Source organism: Lygodium microphyllum, chromosome 28 (genome assembly GCF_053477565.2).
Source record: "Lygodium microphyllum isolate KBCC chromosome 28, Lygodium_microphyllum_v1.1.10, whole genome shotgun sequence".
NCBI classification, from domain to species: Eukaryota; Viridiplantae; Streptophyta; class Polypodiopsida; order Schizaeales; family Lygodiaceae; genus Lygodium; species Lygodium microphyllum.
In genome coordinates, this window is record NC_141162.1 from 81,209,146 (window position 1) to 81,226,520 (window position 17,375).

The window sequence follows — 17,375 nt, forward strand, 5'->3', positions numbered from 1 at the left end:
TTTGAGCATGTTACATTCTCTTCCCTTTCGAGAAATCAAGATGTCCTTATCTTGAGAGAAACTCGAGGTTTTCCTTCTGAAGAATGATAGATTCCTCTATCCATGTTGCATCTTCTTCTAAAAAGTCATTCCATTAAATTAAATATTCTTATAGGATACGATCCTCGAGGGTTTTTCCCCTAATTTCTAGGATCCTCTCTCGTTGGACTTCAAAGGTCGCTTAAGTTGGAATTACAACTTGTTCATAATCAAGGATGTGTTTGGGTTGGGAACATAGGATTTGAGTAGACTAATATGAAATATATTGTGGAACACATTGTGACTCTTGTAGTTCCCACACACAAATCTCTCTTCTCTATATAAACCTCCACAACTCTTGCTTTCTCTCGTGCTTCCACTTTGGCTCCACCTTTCAAATTGGTTGTGTAACATATCACTTCTCTAACATTATTTGCACTCTTTGCATGGGTGACCAAGGGGATTGCCTAAATTTCTCCCATCACCTCTCCTTTGTACTAATTACATGAGAGCCTACCTTAATTTCCTTCATCACCTTCTCCAAAATGGATTTGGTTACCATAACAAGGGTATCATCAACTTACATGTGTGCATATGGATATGTATATGTGCATTTCCATGTGTCTTTTGAGCTCTCTCTCTCTCTCTCTCTCTAGCAATTGTCACAAACAAAATTCATGGGATTTGGTTAACCTTTAGGAGGTGCAAGAGGTATGTATCTTGCCTCATCATTAAATAACACACTCATTTGTGCTCATTTGTGCTCTATTTTAGAGTGAGGGTTGCAACAGTGGTGAGAGATCTCCTTACAATAGTGTGGATGATGATGGTTGTGTTGTAAAGACATGTCTTCATGAGATTACAAGCTCATGAAGGAGAGAAGAGAAGACTTCTACCATATGCACAAGGAATGAGATCATTTCCATCATAGCATATCTTTCATTTGACAAATTGAATGATGTCGTCATTTTTATTGGACGGTTCTAAGGGTACTTGCAAGTTCTTAAGGTTGATGCTAGTGGTGTTCATAGCAAATCTAGATGTATAAAGCAAGATGAAGCCACAAACAACATGCAAAAGGAAAGTTTGAAAAGGGATCTTTTGTTGGTAGCACAATACTTTGAGACATTTTCTTGCTTGTATAAGTGCAAGAAGCTTTGGATAAGCTTTACTTAAGAGGTGGTTTCAAGCATTGCGTTTAATGTGAAAATAAGCATATTTGTAGCAGTAAAGCATTGAATCATTAGTTAGGTGAAAAAGCTACCAAAAAGCTAAAGTGCCATGTATAACTTGTAACTAACTTTGGTTATAATCTTATTGTAGCTTGAAAGGGCAAGTAAAAAAAACTCGCCTTTGATAATGTGATTGGTTATAAACTAGAAAGGCTAAAACTCATGTGGTGTGCACTTGATGAGTTCAAGGAACAAGAGACATGCAATTGCTATTTCCATGGTCTATGCATGCCAAATAAGAAATTGGGAACAATTTGAGTGTCTTTGAAAATATATCACATCCCCAAAAGCATGTATTAATAATACTTACTTAGGAGCTTCTCCATCCTTCTTTAACAAAAAAGCCATCACTATAGGAGGAGGAAGTGGGACATCAATAAAAAAGAAATGGAATATTAGTGTACAACCAAAGTGACCACAACATCATGATAGAAGGAGGTCAATAAAAAGAACTAAACTTCATTCTTTTCTTTTTAGTGCAAACAATATGAAAAGTCCAAAATGTTTGTTTATCTTAGTCCAAGACTTTTTGGCAATACCTTTAACATTCATATGATGAATGAGGCATGGTGCTAAATGGAGACCTATCAATGATAAGGTCTCATGGTCTCTTTCCCTCCAATTTGGCACACTTCTTGGAGGTTCCTTTTCTATTAGAACATCCCACAATTTCATATGTGTAAGTAAGAAAGTAATTTGGGTAAACCAAGTATGGAACTTTAAGCCATTGAAGTTTTCAATTTGCACATTAGACTAGAACTTGCCATGGTTAATAGAAATTTCTTACTAGTTTTCCAATCTCTTTACAAGGTGACTAGCATTTTGACCAGAAAAGACATACAAAGCTACATAAAAATCTCCACACTAGTTCTATTAATGATGATAGATTACGTGCTCATATATTTGACTACAAGGGGTTGTGTTACAATTAGAAACCTAGCTCAAAATTTTGACCATAGAAATCTAGAACATCCTTGTTGCTTTTGAGCTTTCTTAAATTTGTTGGTGGTCTTCTAGTTGGGGTGAAGGCCAATGGCAAAAGGTCATGTGAGCACCCCTTGTATATGTATACATTGTGCATTCATATATAAGTGTAGATAATAGAGACTAAGAGTGACTTAGTACCAACAAAATGTTTGGTCCTCTCTTTGTATTGATGTCTTGCTCTCTCTTGCTTGTGGATCCTCATCCTATCAAACTAGTATCAAAGCTTCATCCTTTAAGTGCTCTAGTTGGAGCATGGACTGGAAGTGGTTGATGCCTACCTCAAGAGAGCAATGCTTGTTATCCAAATCTAAAAGAGTTATAATTCAAATACTTGAGCTCTTTGATTTAAATATAATAGGTATGAACATGAGGTGCTAGGGGAGAAAAAGAGAGAGAACATGTTGGAGGAGTGAGAAAGAAAACATCAAGAAGTCCTTGCCGTGACGCTTGCATTTATATGATGAGTAAACTAAGCCATTTTATGAGAGTACTTTAGTTATTCCAACAAACTATGTGAATGATGAAAAAGTTCTACAGAGCTACATGTGAATCACCACAATTGAGACAACATGAAAGCACTCCAATTTAACTATGTGGATTATGAAGGCAAGGTTATATAGAGCACATGTGAATAATCACAATCAAGACAACTTGCACAAGTTAATTGGACCTATGCAAGGACTATGCCTCGTAGAAGCCATGCCATTGGTGTTAATGCATTCCATCTCAAGACTTACCACCTCCATCTCCATGAGATATATATATATATACATATTAATGTCTACATAAGGCCAATGTGGCCTATGAGACAAAATCCAAAGTACATCCATGTCTAATGTCATCTCACCAGTAAGGTAAAGATAACATTACAAATAAGTGGGTGGCTTATGAAATAATACAAAAAATAACTATATGAGGGACTATACTAGGGTTGAACCATGTGTAGTGTTGTTCCATCGATAGAAAAGAAAAGGAAAGGAAAGGAGAACCAGATCTGATAGAACCATGTACAAAAGTGTGGTGGAGACTATGGGTTGTAGCTGATCTCAACATCTGCACATGATCTCAGCTATGATGTGGTCCCTAGCTACTTCATTGATATGCCTGGTGGTGAGTCTTCGGTGTCTTGTGATAATGGCTCTAATTCAACTGTGGTGTGGCCTCCTTGGACGTGGTCCTAGTAGGCGAGGTCGTCATGCTCGAGAAGGGAAATGGCTCTATCCAATGTGACTCCATGGTGTGGCCTGTAAGGTGTCTAACGGGGTGGCTTTGTCTTGGCTAGGCTGGTAGTGTTAGTAGGGTCAGCTCTATAGAAGAAGTCTGTCACTGCTCTCTATGTGTGTCCCTCTGGATGAGCTGGCCTCCTCTCTCATAGTAGTGTAGTTCGGCGCCTCTCGATCTCCAATAGGAAAAGACCTAGGCATCTCTCGCCCTCGTACTCCATGACGTGATGACTAAGGGGTCCAAATCCATCACGAAAGAGGCAGTGGTACCGTCATGTATGTCATAGTATATTGTGCATCTGCATATGTAGTGATTTTGGTCTCAGACTCTCGACCACAAAGCTAGCAAGTCCTATCCTCTACTAGGGTATTTGTCTATCTGCATGTCTCCATCTGAAGCCTATGTGAGGAGGTGTGAATCTATTTGATAGCAATCCGTACGCTATGGGAGAGATGGATGTCCATATATGTTGGCCGAATAGTGAATCCATCATCAAAGAGACACAAGAAATGACTATTTTAGAACTCCATTCTCGATCCTAGAGGCAATGGTGGATGGATCCATGTCCTTGCTGTCTCAATCCTCAAGATATCAGCTTTGATCACCTGGTTCAGCTCTAATCGGCTAAGAGAAAGTGTAGGGCAGTCAAGGCTATAATCCGAAGGTGGAAGACAGTCAATATCCAAACCATGTAGGCTCATTCAAATAGCCATTTATGAAAACCAACAGTTCTTCTTGCCTCCTACTGCTAGTTGTCAAGATGAGGTTAGTGCCAATCTAGAGTATCTATGGCATGGAAGTTCCCATAGTTTGTGCCAAAAGGTCACTGCCCTGAAGAGTGCCTTTGTAACTTTAGATGTTGCCCCTAGCTCTGCTGTGACAATGGGATGTGGGGTGGAGGGCTCACTCCTAATCATGCGTGCTATCATCATGATCAATGGCCTTTCCACGCTATCCCAACCATCATAATAATCCCTCTCTACTCCAATCTGATAAGTGAGTGGGCTAAGACGCATGTGTGGTACAAGCTGCAACCCCATACCTCTGCTCCATATAGTAATGTAGGTGTGACTAGGGTGTCAAACAACCAGAGTTTGGTGCGAGGCTCTTGGAACTGTATGTGAGCACATTGACTCTCGAGTGCCCCTAGTGCTGCATATCCACATGCTAGACATGCCTTTGATGCCCCTCTCAACGAAAAACGTGGGCCAAAGAAGGTGACTCCCAAATAGACATATTCCCTCACATGCTCTAGGATGTCTCTCCCAAATGTGAACTGGTACATAGATCTAGTCACCCATGCTACTGAAGTATTGAAAACCATGGTTTTGGTCTTCCCAAGGTTCATTGTGAGGTCTCTATCTCTACAAAAGATGTGCAAAGCATCTAGATGGCACTGTAATCCCTCCAGTGAATCTGAAATGAGAACAATATCATTTGAATATAGTAATATCGGTATCAACACCCCTACTAGGCTAGCTCCAGCTCCTCCTCCTCGGTCTATGTAATCAGACCCTTCATCTATGTAATGAGAGAGAGAATCGTCAAAGGTAATACCCTTATACTTTATGAATATGATATGGACCCCATGGAGGATGTTTGACATACTTTAAAGCACATTCAATTTGAAGCAAGGTTTCCACTTCTCATCCACACTTTTTAGACTATACCTAAATGATATTATACAATTAATAGTGTATGACTCTATCCATCTTGCACTCCTACATGCTTTGGTGGGGATTTGGAAAGATGTTACGATGGAGTAAGATGAGTGCGAAAAGGTATGAGTGCCTAGTAGGTATGTTGTGATCAAGGGCGGCATAAATTTTTGCTTATAATGTTGGAGGTTGTCTAGTTGTAGCCACACGTATGTTGTATAACTAAACTTACCCCACATGATCAGACTAATCCATTGACCACCACTTGCACCAATATTAGTTCAATACCTTGGACCATACACTATGGGTCCCTTGATAACCTACCACCTCTTGCGAGGTAGCTAGGATGTATGTTGCACTACCTTCATTAACTCTTGCACACTCTGATGGTGCCTTGCATGGGCATTTGAGTAACGTCCAAGCAAGTGCATCTAGATCTAATTTTAGATTCCAAGAACTTGATGTACAAATCTACTTCCTAGTCGGGACCCCACCATTGTAGTGAATGGAAAATATAAAGAGACTAATGGTTATCATGATCATTATGATGATACTTAGTAAACCAACAAAAATGCATGACATTATGCAAGTCAAGCTAGTTGCTAACCCCATGGTGGCTAGGTTGTCTTCTAAGTGGTTATATACAACTATAGACATGGGACTTGACTCCCTTTAGGTATTCTTGGTTGACACTATGTTCCTTGAAGCAATTCTTCTTGTAGGATTTGAAAGGATGCTAATTGCATAGACAAGTATATGGATGAGGTACTATGGGATTTAAATGGATATCTGCCACCGTTATAGTACAATATAGATGAACCTATCATGTGGCTCAAACACATTAAGTTGAACGGATTCAATTAGAATGGACATCATTGAGCTAGACATGGAGAGGACATGGATGTCACTAGCAACATTAGTTGGCACAAACTTTTAGAAAGACTGACTCCTTTGTAATTCTTATGACAACTTCACCAAAATATATTGGTCATGTATGTAATTCAAAATGACAAATGCCACAAGCCAAACCAAATGGACATAGTCACACTAGTTAGGAGTTGAGAAAAGGACTATTCAAGAGAGAAATAAGAGAGAATGAAAGTTAGAGCTATGGTACACAATCAGCTCAAGGTAAGACTCAAGACTTTGATTTGGACCTTATTATATTATAGGATGTGATACAACTCATAAACTTCAGAAAACAAAGGTATCACTACTTTGAGCAAAATCTTAAGGTACAAGAGATTCAATGACTATACAAATTTTCAAAGAAATTTAGTATGATTAAGAAAGAGGTGAGCTCAATGAAATTTAGAACCTCTCTTCAACCAAATTGTTTCTCCTCTTCCTCATACCTTCACTACCTACTGTAGAGCTTTAGGATTCTATAATATGCCAATTCATCCAAGAGGGCTAGGTGCTCATGCCTCTAGTATACACCCTAAAAATCATGGTAACATCTACTAAGAAACCTCATGAATGAATGAGCAATTGTAAAACAAAGATGCTATGTTTTATAAGATCTTTGGGATATAATCTACCATCCAAACAAAGGTCAAGTTGTTTATTTCCCTGAAATTTCAACACATGCTTCATAGCCTCCAAAACAATATTGGGTTTTAAGTAAAGAGATTATGGACAAATATTCTTCAAAACAACACAAGATGTCATGTTTATGTCGACACAACAAGAAAAACGACTCTTCACCAACATCTAGGCTCTCTGGATCCATGGGAATATATATACTCTCTTCCTCATCTTGCACAGTATAGGCAAAAGGATAGAGAGTAGTACAACTAGATTAAAAGACAAATCCGTTAGCCACTTGTGGATGAGGGTCCAAAAGCAACTCTCTTGCAAGCAAATCAATAAATAAAAGCACTCTCTTTAACATGTTTGTAGATTTCTCTTTTAAGCATATGTATGAGTAGTCTAAACACAACAAGGTTTGCATGTGTATTCAATCCATACATTGATACCCACGGTGAGCTTTCTCTCATAAGTATTATGTTTTCTTTGGTAATTGAACATAAAAGTGGCATGAGACACTCCTAAGTTTATATAGTTGACTAACTTCCTAGTATTTTAACACAATCAAACTATACAACTTAAAACATGAAAGATTTTAATCCATGGTTTGCTTTTGTCATATGCTACTAGAGTACCAAAAAAAAAAAAACGTGACATTATTGCAATGCACACCTTGGGTTTTGCCATGTGTTCCTCAAATATATTTCACCAACTTTTGAGTATAATTTTGACCTAGACAAAACCATGTATTCTTATTGTATTTGTCTCACATGCCTATTTTCATTGATACATCATCTGAATGACTCTAGAAAGTTCCTAAAAATGTTTATAATATTATTAATTGCAAGGCCAATTTGAGCTCTAGGGAGTTACTTCACATGTAAAATAAAGTCATACTAGACTGTATGGGTTGAACATAAGTGGTGAGCATCCAAGCTCCTGAATAGGAGGTTAAATATCATTGTTTTGTACCTAGAGTCTACACGTCAAGTGAGATCCATCTATCTAGTCACGTCCCATAATACTTACTATGCAAGTGTCGTTCATCAATTCGAGGATCAATGAGAAATTCACAAGGTACACTTTGTATAGCAAGCATGTTTAAAATATTCTTGCCATCATTTGCAAAACATTGGATTGCTAGATTCGTGTTCAAAGTAGCTAAGTGTTTAGCTGAACTTTGTACAATTATACTTATTGCTAAGAGTGCGCCCACTCCAACTAACGTATTCAGATACATACACGTGCACACATACATAGCAATTACCATCAAGAAAATAAACTCTGGTGTGTATGAAAACATACTTATTTCCTTTAAAAACACAAAGAGTTGAAGCCCACTATTGTCAGGCCATAAATGCTGGCCTATTCAGGCTTCATCACTTCATAATTTCACAAGTTATTTTGACACGTTAATTACAAACAAGTAGCTTCTTTTGGATTTCAACAGGCATATGCCTGTTTGCAGATGATCTCTTGGTCGGGAAGCACCGCCACAATTTCGTCTGTGTGTATGTCTTTGGAGAGAGGGTGTCATCCCGAACATCAACCTCCTACAATCAGAAAATGCAGAATTAGGCCAAACATGCATAAAGGCATAGTTCCCGGTATAAACCAAGCCAGCAAATATTAAACAGGCAAGAAATCATCCTAAAAGACACATTACAAGCAAGGCAAGGGCAGTCCTGACTTCTGTATTGAAGATAATCGATGGCACTGTAATTAAGATACTGGCCCACTTTGTTCTGAAACCATCCTCAACTCAGTTAAAAGGCATAGTAGAGTATAGCCAAATGACAACCACATACTCTTGCATCTCAGACCTTCCCCATCCAAAGTCAATTTTGCAATACCTAAGAAATGAGAAATTTGTTTACCCCCCCTTCCAAACCACATTAATCGTGAACCATATTTGTGGACAAGCTGAATCAATTCAAACTAAATAGTTTGGTTTTGCATTATAGTATGGGCATACAGATGGTACTACATGTGCATCTTTAATCAGCCCTGCTTAAATATTTGAGTAGAGGAGACTGGAATTAATGTAATTGCATGTTGTATACTACCTTCCAGAGTAAGAAATATGTTTAGCTGCATTTTGGGCATCAAAATCAATCAAAGGGTCAAAACGAAAATATTACTCCCAAATCTTGAATATGAATCCAAATGTTTTGGAGTTCAATTTTCAGAAACTTGAGAATCTATTAGGAGTTCCATCTATTAAAACGTTGTGCAGATTTAGAACAAGCATTGCTGTTCTATCTAATATTTGATTGGAGTTGGATATAACAGAAAAAGATACTAAGTGTAGAAGTCTCCATGATTGCATTCGTGCATGTGTACCACATATAAGTTCTATGTGCTGTTTTGGGTTTTTGAGATGCTGCATACTTGCAACTTATTGCAGCCATGATAAATATGTTTGGTAGAAAGACCTCTAAAAATTTTCACCATCAACATGCTTTGCTTTTTCAAACTCATGTTAGTGGAGTTCTAAGTATGCCATCCTAAGTTAACATCAGAGCTGATCCAAGTGACTGCAGCAATTTGACACACTATTGGCTTAGAAATAAATTAACATAGGTCTCCAACAACTTACAAAACATACTGAAACGAAGAGGGAGTGCAGTGCTCCATTGTCAGCCACACATGGTTTGGCATTATAGACCTGATTGGCCATTCATCAGGCTTTGTAATAGACTTTTTCTTGTATGTTTGCTAATTTTTGGAAGTCCCTTACAGGGCTAATTTTGTACTTTTTCCCAACCTCAGAAATACTTCAACGCTAAAATATCATCAAGTGGGCTGTAGCTAAGGAACACAGCTGACCAAGAGCAAATCAGCATCATCTTTGACATCATCTGTGCAAATCAAGTTTGCTTAGAGGTGCACGGTGGAGAGCAAGTTTGAAGCACGCTATGCAATGATTCTGCAACAGTACTTGCCAGATAAAGCAGATAAAACTAAGAATTAAGCTTCTGTCCTCATCTTTTTCATATAGCAAAGCAAAAATTCTTTATTATTGTGATGAGAAAAGGCCTATTGTCAATAATTGTTTTTGGCAGTTAATTGATGGAGGGCATTTCCACATTGTCTATAAAGGTGGAGGAATCAAAATTAACTGCTGTGATGGTAGATGCCAGCTGAAGGCTATACCCTGTGCAGAGGAGAGTACCAACCACCTCCGACCATAAGGATCTACTATAAGTCGGTCTTAACTACATGGATTCAGATGAGACTTTTTAGGATCTTGAGCAAATTGAGAACTTTTCCAGACCTACTAATTTTATTTACCCTTCACTACCTCAGCCGCCCTTTCTACACACTTTCTTAAGGGATATTAAGTGAGGGCAACACCATTACACTGGCTGCAAAACTTGACTCCTCTGTGACCTTCACATTCCTTCTCATGCCATCCTTAAGCTTAAAAGAACACAAAGTCCAGAAAGTTATAACTGGACTTCTTAAGTAACATCCAACAAAAGAGATCTTTCAAGGGCCCACACAAGAAATATGCAAACACAACAAACCTGTAGTAGGTGGTAGATGGACTGTAACAACTCCATCTCAAGCTCAGACGTCAATCCATTGGCATCTCGATCTAATAGCAATGAAAAACCTGACTGGAGAACCTTTCGAAGCCCGTACCTAAGAAGTACTTGACTTCTACTTTGGCAAAAACAAGATGTCCACAGAAAAATCAGGCTTGTTTCACACTAATGTTTTGAGTCAAGAAATCATTATAGCAGCACCAAATAATATCCGAAACTCATCATAAACCAGATCTAGATACACACAAGTAACTAACATCTCTTGAAAGTCAAGTTCAACTGCAACAAAACCAAGTTTGAGCATAGCTTGGATGAGATTTGTGTTACGGATGCAGCCGAGGATTCACATTTCATTAAATTACAGTCCATCAAATAATGAAAACATTTCAAAGAGACAATGCTGTTGAAATTTGAAAGCCAACTTCTCCAAGTATATTAGGACCTAGGTGAATATTGAATCTTGATGACACTTGCAAAAGGTGGAGCCCTTCCCATCCTCCATCTGACTCTGTAACCTAGATATACAAACTAAACACTTTTTGGGGGCTATTCTCTCTCTCTTTCCATGTTTCTGCACTCACTAAAGTTCCCTTTGTGCACTCAATGCTCAAGGGTGAGAGGGGGAGAACAGAGATCCTAAATTTAGGTTTAAGCTGAGGTCTATCTTCAGGTGCGATAAGATAGCTGCTTTTGACCTTCCCAGCACATACTGAAAGCTTCTGCACATACTCTCGTTGCAAGATCATGGCAAGCAATGGGAGGTCACAGAACAGTGTGTTGTCTGGTCATGATGATAAAATCATGGAAAGCTGTTGCAACTTGGTGATTGGATGGATGGCTGCCACGAGCATGATCTTCATGCCCTCCATTCAGAGTTCCATCTGGTGCACAGACAGCTACAGGAGCACACATGTATGCAATCAAAATTTAAAAATTTCATGATAACAATGGATACTGTAAGAGGTGAGAGGATGCACAGAGATCAAAGCTCAGCTAAGAGTACAGTTGACTGTGAAGAGTGTGCGTATGAGTGAAGACATGGCTCCCAATGCAATAATCAAAGAGTGTAATGTGCAAGTACTAAGTACAACCCTTAAACCTTAGGGTTGCTAAAGTGTGTTCACACCTAAAAGGTGTAAAACACAATTAGTGCCCAAACTGTGTGACATAGGCACATAAAATAAAAGAGAATAAATCTAGGGGAAAAAACCTCTCATAAGGAGATTAAAAAGTGCCTTAATGTCCTATTGAGGATCACCGACACTCCTCTGTGAGCGCAGGCGTGAGTCAAACCCAACAAACCCCCCTGGAGTGAAGAGTGATCAATATACAAGGATCATCCACCAAAGGAGATCAAATTTAAAGCATTGCAGAATGCTTCAAAATTTGTCGCGTGGAAGAGCTTTGGTGAAGATGTCTGTCACATTATTGGTGGTAGGATAGTAGACAAGGCTAATATCTCTTGCATGTAGCCTCTCTTTGACAAAGTGATAGTGGATCTCTGTGTTTCGTGCATACATGAAACACTGGGTTCCGTGCCATTGCAATGGCACTCTGATTGTCAGTAAACAAAGGAGTAGGCTCTGAAACAGATACATCTAAATCAACCAACGGACATCTTAGCCATACACATTCAACTGTGGTAGTAAAAGCTGCCTTGTATTTAGCTTCACATGACGATGTGGCAACAGTGGGTTGTTTTTTGCTAAGCCAAGAGATGCAAGATGAGCCAAGAAAGAAACAATGACCACTCATACAGTGACGTGAATCAAAATCACCAACCCAATCTAAACCATTGTAAGCATGTAGTTGCAATGTTCCCCCCTAGCATAAAGCAATCCAAGAGTCCTAGACTCCTAGTACCTTGCAAGTAACGAAAAACACGCTTCACAACTTGCCAATGTGACATGCGTGGCTGGTGCATATATTTGCTCAAGGCTGAAACTGCAAACTGAATGTCTAGCCTTGTGTTGCATAAGTAAATCAAACATCCAACTGTTCGAGCATACGTATGGATATCAAATAAATCACTGTCATCATGCAAGGACAGCTTGATTCCAATCTCCATTGGTGTACAAATTGGTTTGCAATCTTGTAAGTCAAACCTCTCAAGAAGTCTACCAATGTATCTAGACTATGACAATCCAATGCCTCTAGCACCATGAATAAACTGAATGTCCAAATAATAGTACAAAGGCCTGAAGTCTGACATCTCAAAAGTTTGCTGCAAACTTTGTTTGAATGCTAAAATCTAATCAGCATGTGTCCCTGTGAGAAAAAGATCATCAACATAAAGACATATGACCAACAAGGATCCCCTCTCTTTACATACATAAAGTGTAGACTCTAATGAGTAATGAACCCTTGGCTTAGTAAAAAGGCATCAAGGATTCCCCCCTCTTTACATACGTAAGCTGTGCACTCTGATAAGCTGCTAATGAACCCTTGGCTGAGTAAAAAGGCATCAATTTTTGCATACCAAGCTCGGGAAGCTTGCTTCAAACCATACAAAACCTTTTTCAGCTTGCATACCAAGTGTTCAAATTTCACAACTGCAAAACCAAGGGGCTGTTTTACATACACTTATTCTTGAAGTTCCCTATGGGAAAATGTAATCTTAATATCAAGCTGGTGCACAATTCAACCATAATCGGAAGCTAAAGCAACCATAGACCGAATGGTAGTCATGCGGGATGTAGGAGGAAATGTCTCCTCATAGTCAATGCCTTTATTTTGTGCGTAGCCTTCGGCCACAAGTCTGGCCTTATACTTGTCAATGGATCCATCTACAGTTCTTTTCAACTTATAGACCCGCTTTGTACCAATGGCTTTCTTCCCAATAGGCAAGGTCACTAAATCCCATGTTTAATTCTTTATGATAGAATCAAACTCAGCTTGCATCGCTGCCATCCAATGCACACTATGTTGTGCATCCTCAAAACATTAAGGCTCCTCATCATCAAGTGTATGTGCTACCATAATAAACTCCATTGTATTAGCACTATCATGTAGACGAGCTTGTCTTCTAGTACAACCAGCAATAGAAGCATCCAAATGACTATCTTTCAAAGTCTGCAAGTATCATCTAGGTATCTGCCTAGCTTCCTGATTGTGTACAAGCTCTTGTTGAACTTCAAATTCAACATCTTGCTGATTATTCAGATCAACCATAGAATGACTTTCTGCATTACTCCATGGAGCAGCTGGCTATAACATTATGTTCGCTTGTTGAAGCTCCAATTGTATCACCAAAAGAAATGCCCTTGCCCTTTTGCCTTGCCATAAAAGCCTAGTCCGAGGCTATAACATCCACCCCACTGTTCTTTCTTGTTTGCTCTTCCTCTAAGAGTAAACTAACCAACTGAAGAAAAGTAAGTGGCTGTGGGGAAATCCTCATAGTGAGATTCAAGGTTGTATGAAATGCCAAACAAGAGGGCAGCAATGAATTCAAAGTAGTATAGATCAATTGCCTATCCGAATAGTACTCATCTACATTCATAAGCTGCTCACGCAAGTCCTGAATTTAATTGAGATGATCCTACATAGAATCACCTTCATCCATCTTCACAATCTCAAGCTCTTTCTTCACGAAAGAGATGCGTGTCTTATTTTTTCCAGCAAACATTTGCTCAAGGGTCAGCCATGCTTTTCATGAAGAAGTTGCAAACCGAATGTGGGGGATGATAGACCATTGAACTGCCAATGCAATAAATGACAATGCTTGAGCATCCCATGTGTCCCAAGCCTTTTGTGTTGCTGTGATCTCTGGGGAAGTGGCTGAGCTGGAGCGGACTGAGTGGGCCTTTGTCCATGTGCTCTTGGAGGAGATGTAGTAGAAGCCACAACTCCAGGCTGAACTTCTTCACCGTCGACATAATCCCAAAGATTCTTTGCAATCAGCACATTTTTCATCATAAAAGACCATAGAGAATAGTTGTTGCCATCCAACCTATCCCTCTTGAACACATGTGAATACATCACCTTGTCCTTGATTGGCCGTGGTAAATGTCACTAATCAAACAGCACAAGAGAAATACTTCAAGCTGGACCAACCTCGAAATCTAAAAATTTCCAAAAATTACAGCAAACACTTGCTGTAATTAGCAAATCTAATCATACTCTGTCAAAAACTGTTTGGTGTACATGCTGTCGAAGATACAATCAGTGCTCAACAACACAAAAATGCAAAAGCCCCAAAATTTCTTCTCCCAAAATGCACAAATTCATTCTATTACAGACTGTCACTGATGTACATTTGCCCATCTCTGAGATGACATCAAAGCCCCAAATTTCTGACCCAAAATTCGCAAAATCTCTGCTACAACTGTGTCCCAAACACGTGCAGGAACAAAGATACACTGCCCGAGCACAAGCCCCTTCCAGAAAATTAAATCTGAATAAAAAATTGATAAAATTTTGCCTTTTGTTACCTCTGATATGGTCGGTGCAAAGACTAGGCAGACCTAGTGGTGGAGGCAACTGAAGACGGGTCTTCAGCTGGTGGCAATGCAGACCAGGTTGTTGCAGGGGCGAGAGCTGACCAACGAGCTAGAGTTGGGGACGCAGTCAAACTGGCACTAGCAATCTAGAGAACCAGGTCTGGCGGGGAACCTTACAGGAGGTGCAGGGAGTTGGACTGGCGGTGCCTGGGGTAACAGCTCTGCGCAGGGAGCTAGACTAGCATCTGGCGGACAAGGTCTGGTGGGCGCCTACTGGCGCTGGTGGCACACAGAAGGCAGTGGCGCAAGTGGCATAGCCCGCGAGCCTGCCTAGTGGTAATGCTAGCAATTGGCAGCTGCTGGCAACAACTGACTTGGCGTTGCATGTGCATAGGCTCCTAGTGGAACTGAAGACCGCCTATGGCAGTGGAGCTACGACACTGTGGGTGGTGGCTCAATTGGTGGTGGCCATGGGCTTAGCTAAGTTGAGGGCCAGCTTTGATACCAAATGTGAGAGGTGAGAGGATGCACGGAGATCAAAGCTCAGCTAAGAGTACAATTGAGAGTGGAGAGAGTGAGAGTGAAGACACGACTCCCAATGCAAAAATCAAAGAGTAATGTGCAAGTACAAAGTACAATCCTTAAAAACCTTAGGTTGCTAAAGTATGTTCACACCCGAAAGGTATAAAACACGATAAGTGCCCAAACTGTGTAACATAAGCACATAAAATAAAAGAGAATAAATTTGGGGAAAAAAACCTCTCGTAAGGAGAGTAAAAAGTGCCCCAATGTCCTACTAAGGATCACCGACACTCCTCTATGAGCGTAGGCGTCAAACCCAACAAATACCAACCAATATGCATTCTAGGGAAATCTTCCAGCTATGGATTGTTCTAGCCCTAATCCTTTCTATCATTTCTCTAGTTCTTTTCTCCACATCCATCCACCTCATAAGTCGGCTAGAGTTAAAGAACCATGGGTCTTTCTCGCAGTTGCCTCTATTTCCCAATCGTCTATCTTTGAGATCTGTATCAAAAGTCCTTCATGTTCCCGACTTGAGCTTCCATCTCCTCTCTGTTCATGGACTCAATACCTTTTTCTTCGCCGAGGAGGCCATCTTTGTTAAGGATTCGACTTCAAGCCATTCTTGCAATAGGTTGATAGTAGAGGGGGCTATATCAGCTCCATTCCCCTTCCAATGTGAAGAACCCCCCAAAGCACTTTCTATTACCGTACTCATTTCCATCCATGCACCCTCCATCCCATAGCTTCTACACCATCACCTACTATCTCATTTAGTGATTCCCTTGTACCCCCAATCACTTATAAAGGAAGCAATCTTAGAGATGCACATGTGGATTCCTTGGCCCTTCTTGTTTCCAAGAGGATTTCAAGTTCGTGAGGAGCTTCTTCAAGGTTTGCTATCTACTTCAAGCCTTTTTTTCATGTGGCGGCCTCTTTCATTTGTCATCAAGCAACCATCCCCTTGTCAGTCTTATCCATCTCCATGTGTGAACATACCTTAGGTGGGTGGGGGTGTGTGTGGTAAATATGTGAACTTTTGCACCTCCCAACATTAAATAAGGTTCAAAGGTTTGGGGGAAACTCCAACCTATATAATGAGGCCCTGAGGATTGTACTTTCATCATCAATCTATCACATCAACTTCGTCTCTTTGGTGTACATGCGAGAGTTCTCTCTCCCCCTCTCTCCCTCTCTTTCATCTCCTCGCTCTCCACTATGGAGCTTCACCCACCTTGCTCCTACCCTATCTTAAGCCGATGATGAACAAATACCATTTCAATATGCATTTTAATTAAACTAAATAAATAATTATTGTGTTTGGAATTAGACACTAACCATGTTGTTGCATGCGTTAAGACCTTTCCAACACATCTGTTCCATGTGTTGGAAAAATTTTATATTTTCCATCTTATGATTCTATTAGGAGTCGTCTCAAGAGGGAGTTGTAACTATTAGTAGTCGTGTGTGTCTTACACAATCATCTCCTGTCTATGAGGCTCGGTCTAATTCAGATGGGTACATTAGGAGCTTTGGCATGCAACCAATCATGTGTTTTCACAAAGAAGGTAGCTCTTTCTAGAGCATGCATTATTTTTCAGTCAGATTTAGTATTTCCAACTCAGCGCATTTCTTTTTTAGTGAGTTTGGACTACATTCACACTCGCCATGATGAAGCGACCAGCATGTGTAATGTCAACAACATTTTTCTTATTTATTTTATTCATGTTGTGCAGTCCGCCAGCATATTTATGGCCTTCAAAAGCAAGTCGGCCAGATTGGGCTGATTTTGGCTATTTATAGTCAGCCTCCACACTTGCCAGATCATTCACAAGTTTATCCTTTGCAAGTTGCAGCACACTCCGATGTATAGGCACCCTTCTCCATCTTTTGGTGCTGCTTTGTATCATCAGCTTGATCCGGTGCCCTTGTTGACACCTTGGGCTATATGCAAGGATTGATCACTCTTCTTTGTATTCAGCATTCTTTTGGAGCTGTTGCAGATTTTCTTCTTCCATTCTCTTCTTTCATTGCAGTCTTTCTCTTCCCTTCTCTCTATGTGTTTGTGTGTATTCTTCCGTTGCACTCTCGCATCGTATCATCATGGAAGTGAGGACTCGGGGATTCTACAAGAGAAGACCACACTCAGCTTGCTGTTTGGAGCAAATCTCTCGTGAAGAATACAAAATTTCCACCTTGTTCAAGCCTTCTACG

General features: G+C 39.9%; 2 protein-coding genes across 4 annotated transcripts in view; both read right to left on the reverse strand.

Moving 5' to 3' along the window:
• Positions 1–4,216: 4,216 nt before the first annotated feature.
• LOC148011670 (uncharacterized) lies at positions 4,217–4,797 on the reverse strand. The gene is made up of 2 exons (XM_087670400.1): positions 4,487–4,797; positions 4,217–4,436 (listed from the first exon to the last, which is right to left on the reverse strand). Exons 1-2 carry the CDS (start codon positions 4,783–4,785, stop codon positions 4,217–4,219), a joined length of 519 nt encoding a protein of 172 aa, XP_087526526.1. The 5' UTR covers positions 4,786–4,797.
• A 3,008-nt stretch (positions 4,798–7,805) lies between these two features.
• The window catches only part of LOC148011671 (uncharacterized), a 72,293-nt gene continuing 62,723 nt past the window's right edge, over positions 7,806–17,375 (reverse strand). Inside the window, exons 4-5 of one of the 3 annotated variants that reach the window (XM_087670757.1) lie at positions 10,180–10,315; positions 7,813–8,202 (exon numbers count right to left, since the gene is read on the reverse strand). In XM_087670757.1, the coding sequence (XP_087526883.1) occupies positions 8,062–8,202; positions 10,180–10,315 (277 nt within the window). In that variant the 3' untranslated portion in view covers positions 7,813–8,061. Of the gene's footprint in view, positions 8,203–8,247; positions 9,511–10,179; positions 10,316–17,375 lie in introns of those variants that run through there. The other 2 variants (XM_087670758.1, XM_087670759.1) reach the window with 2 other exon arrangements.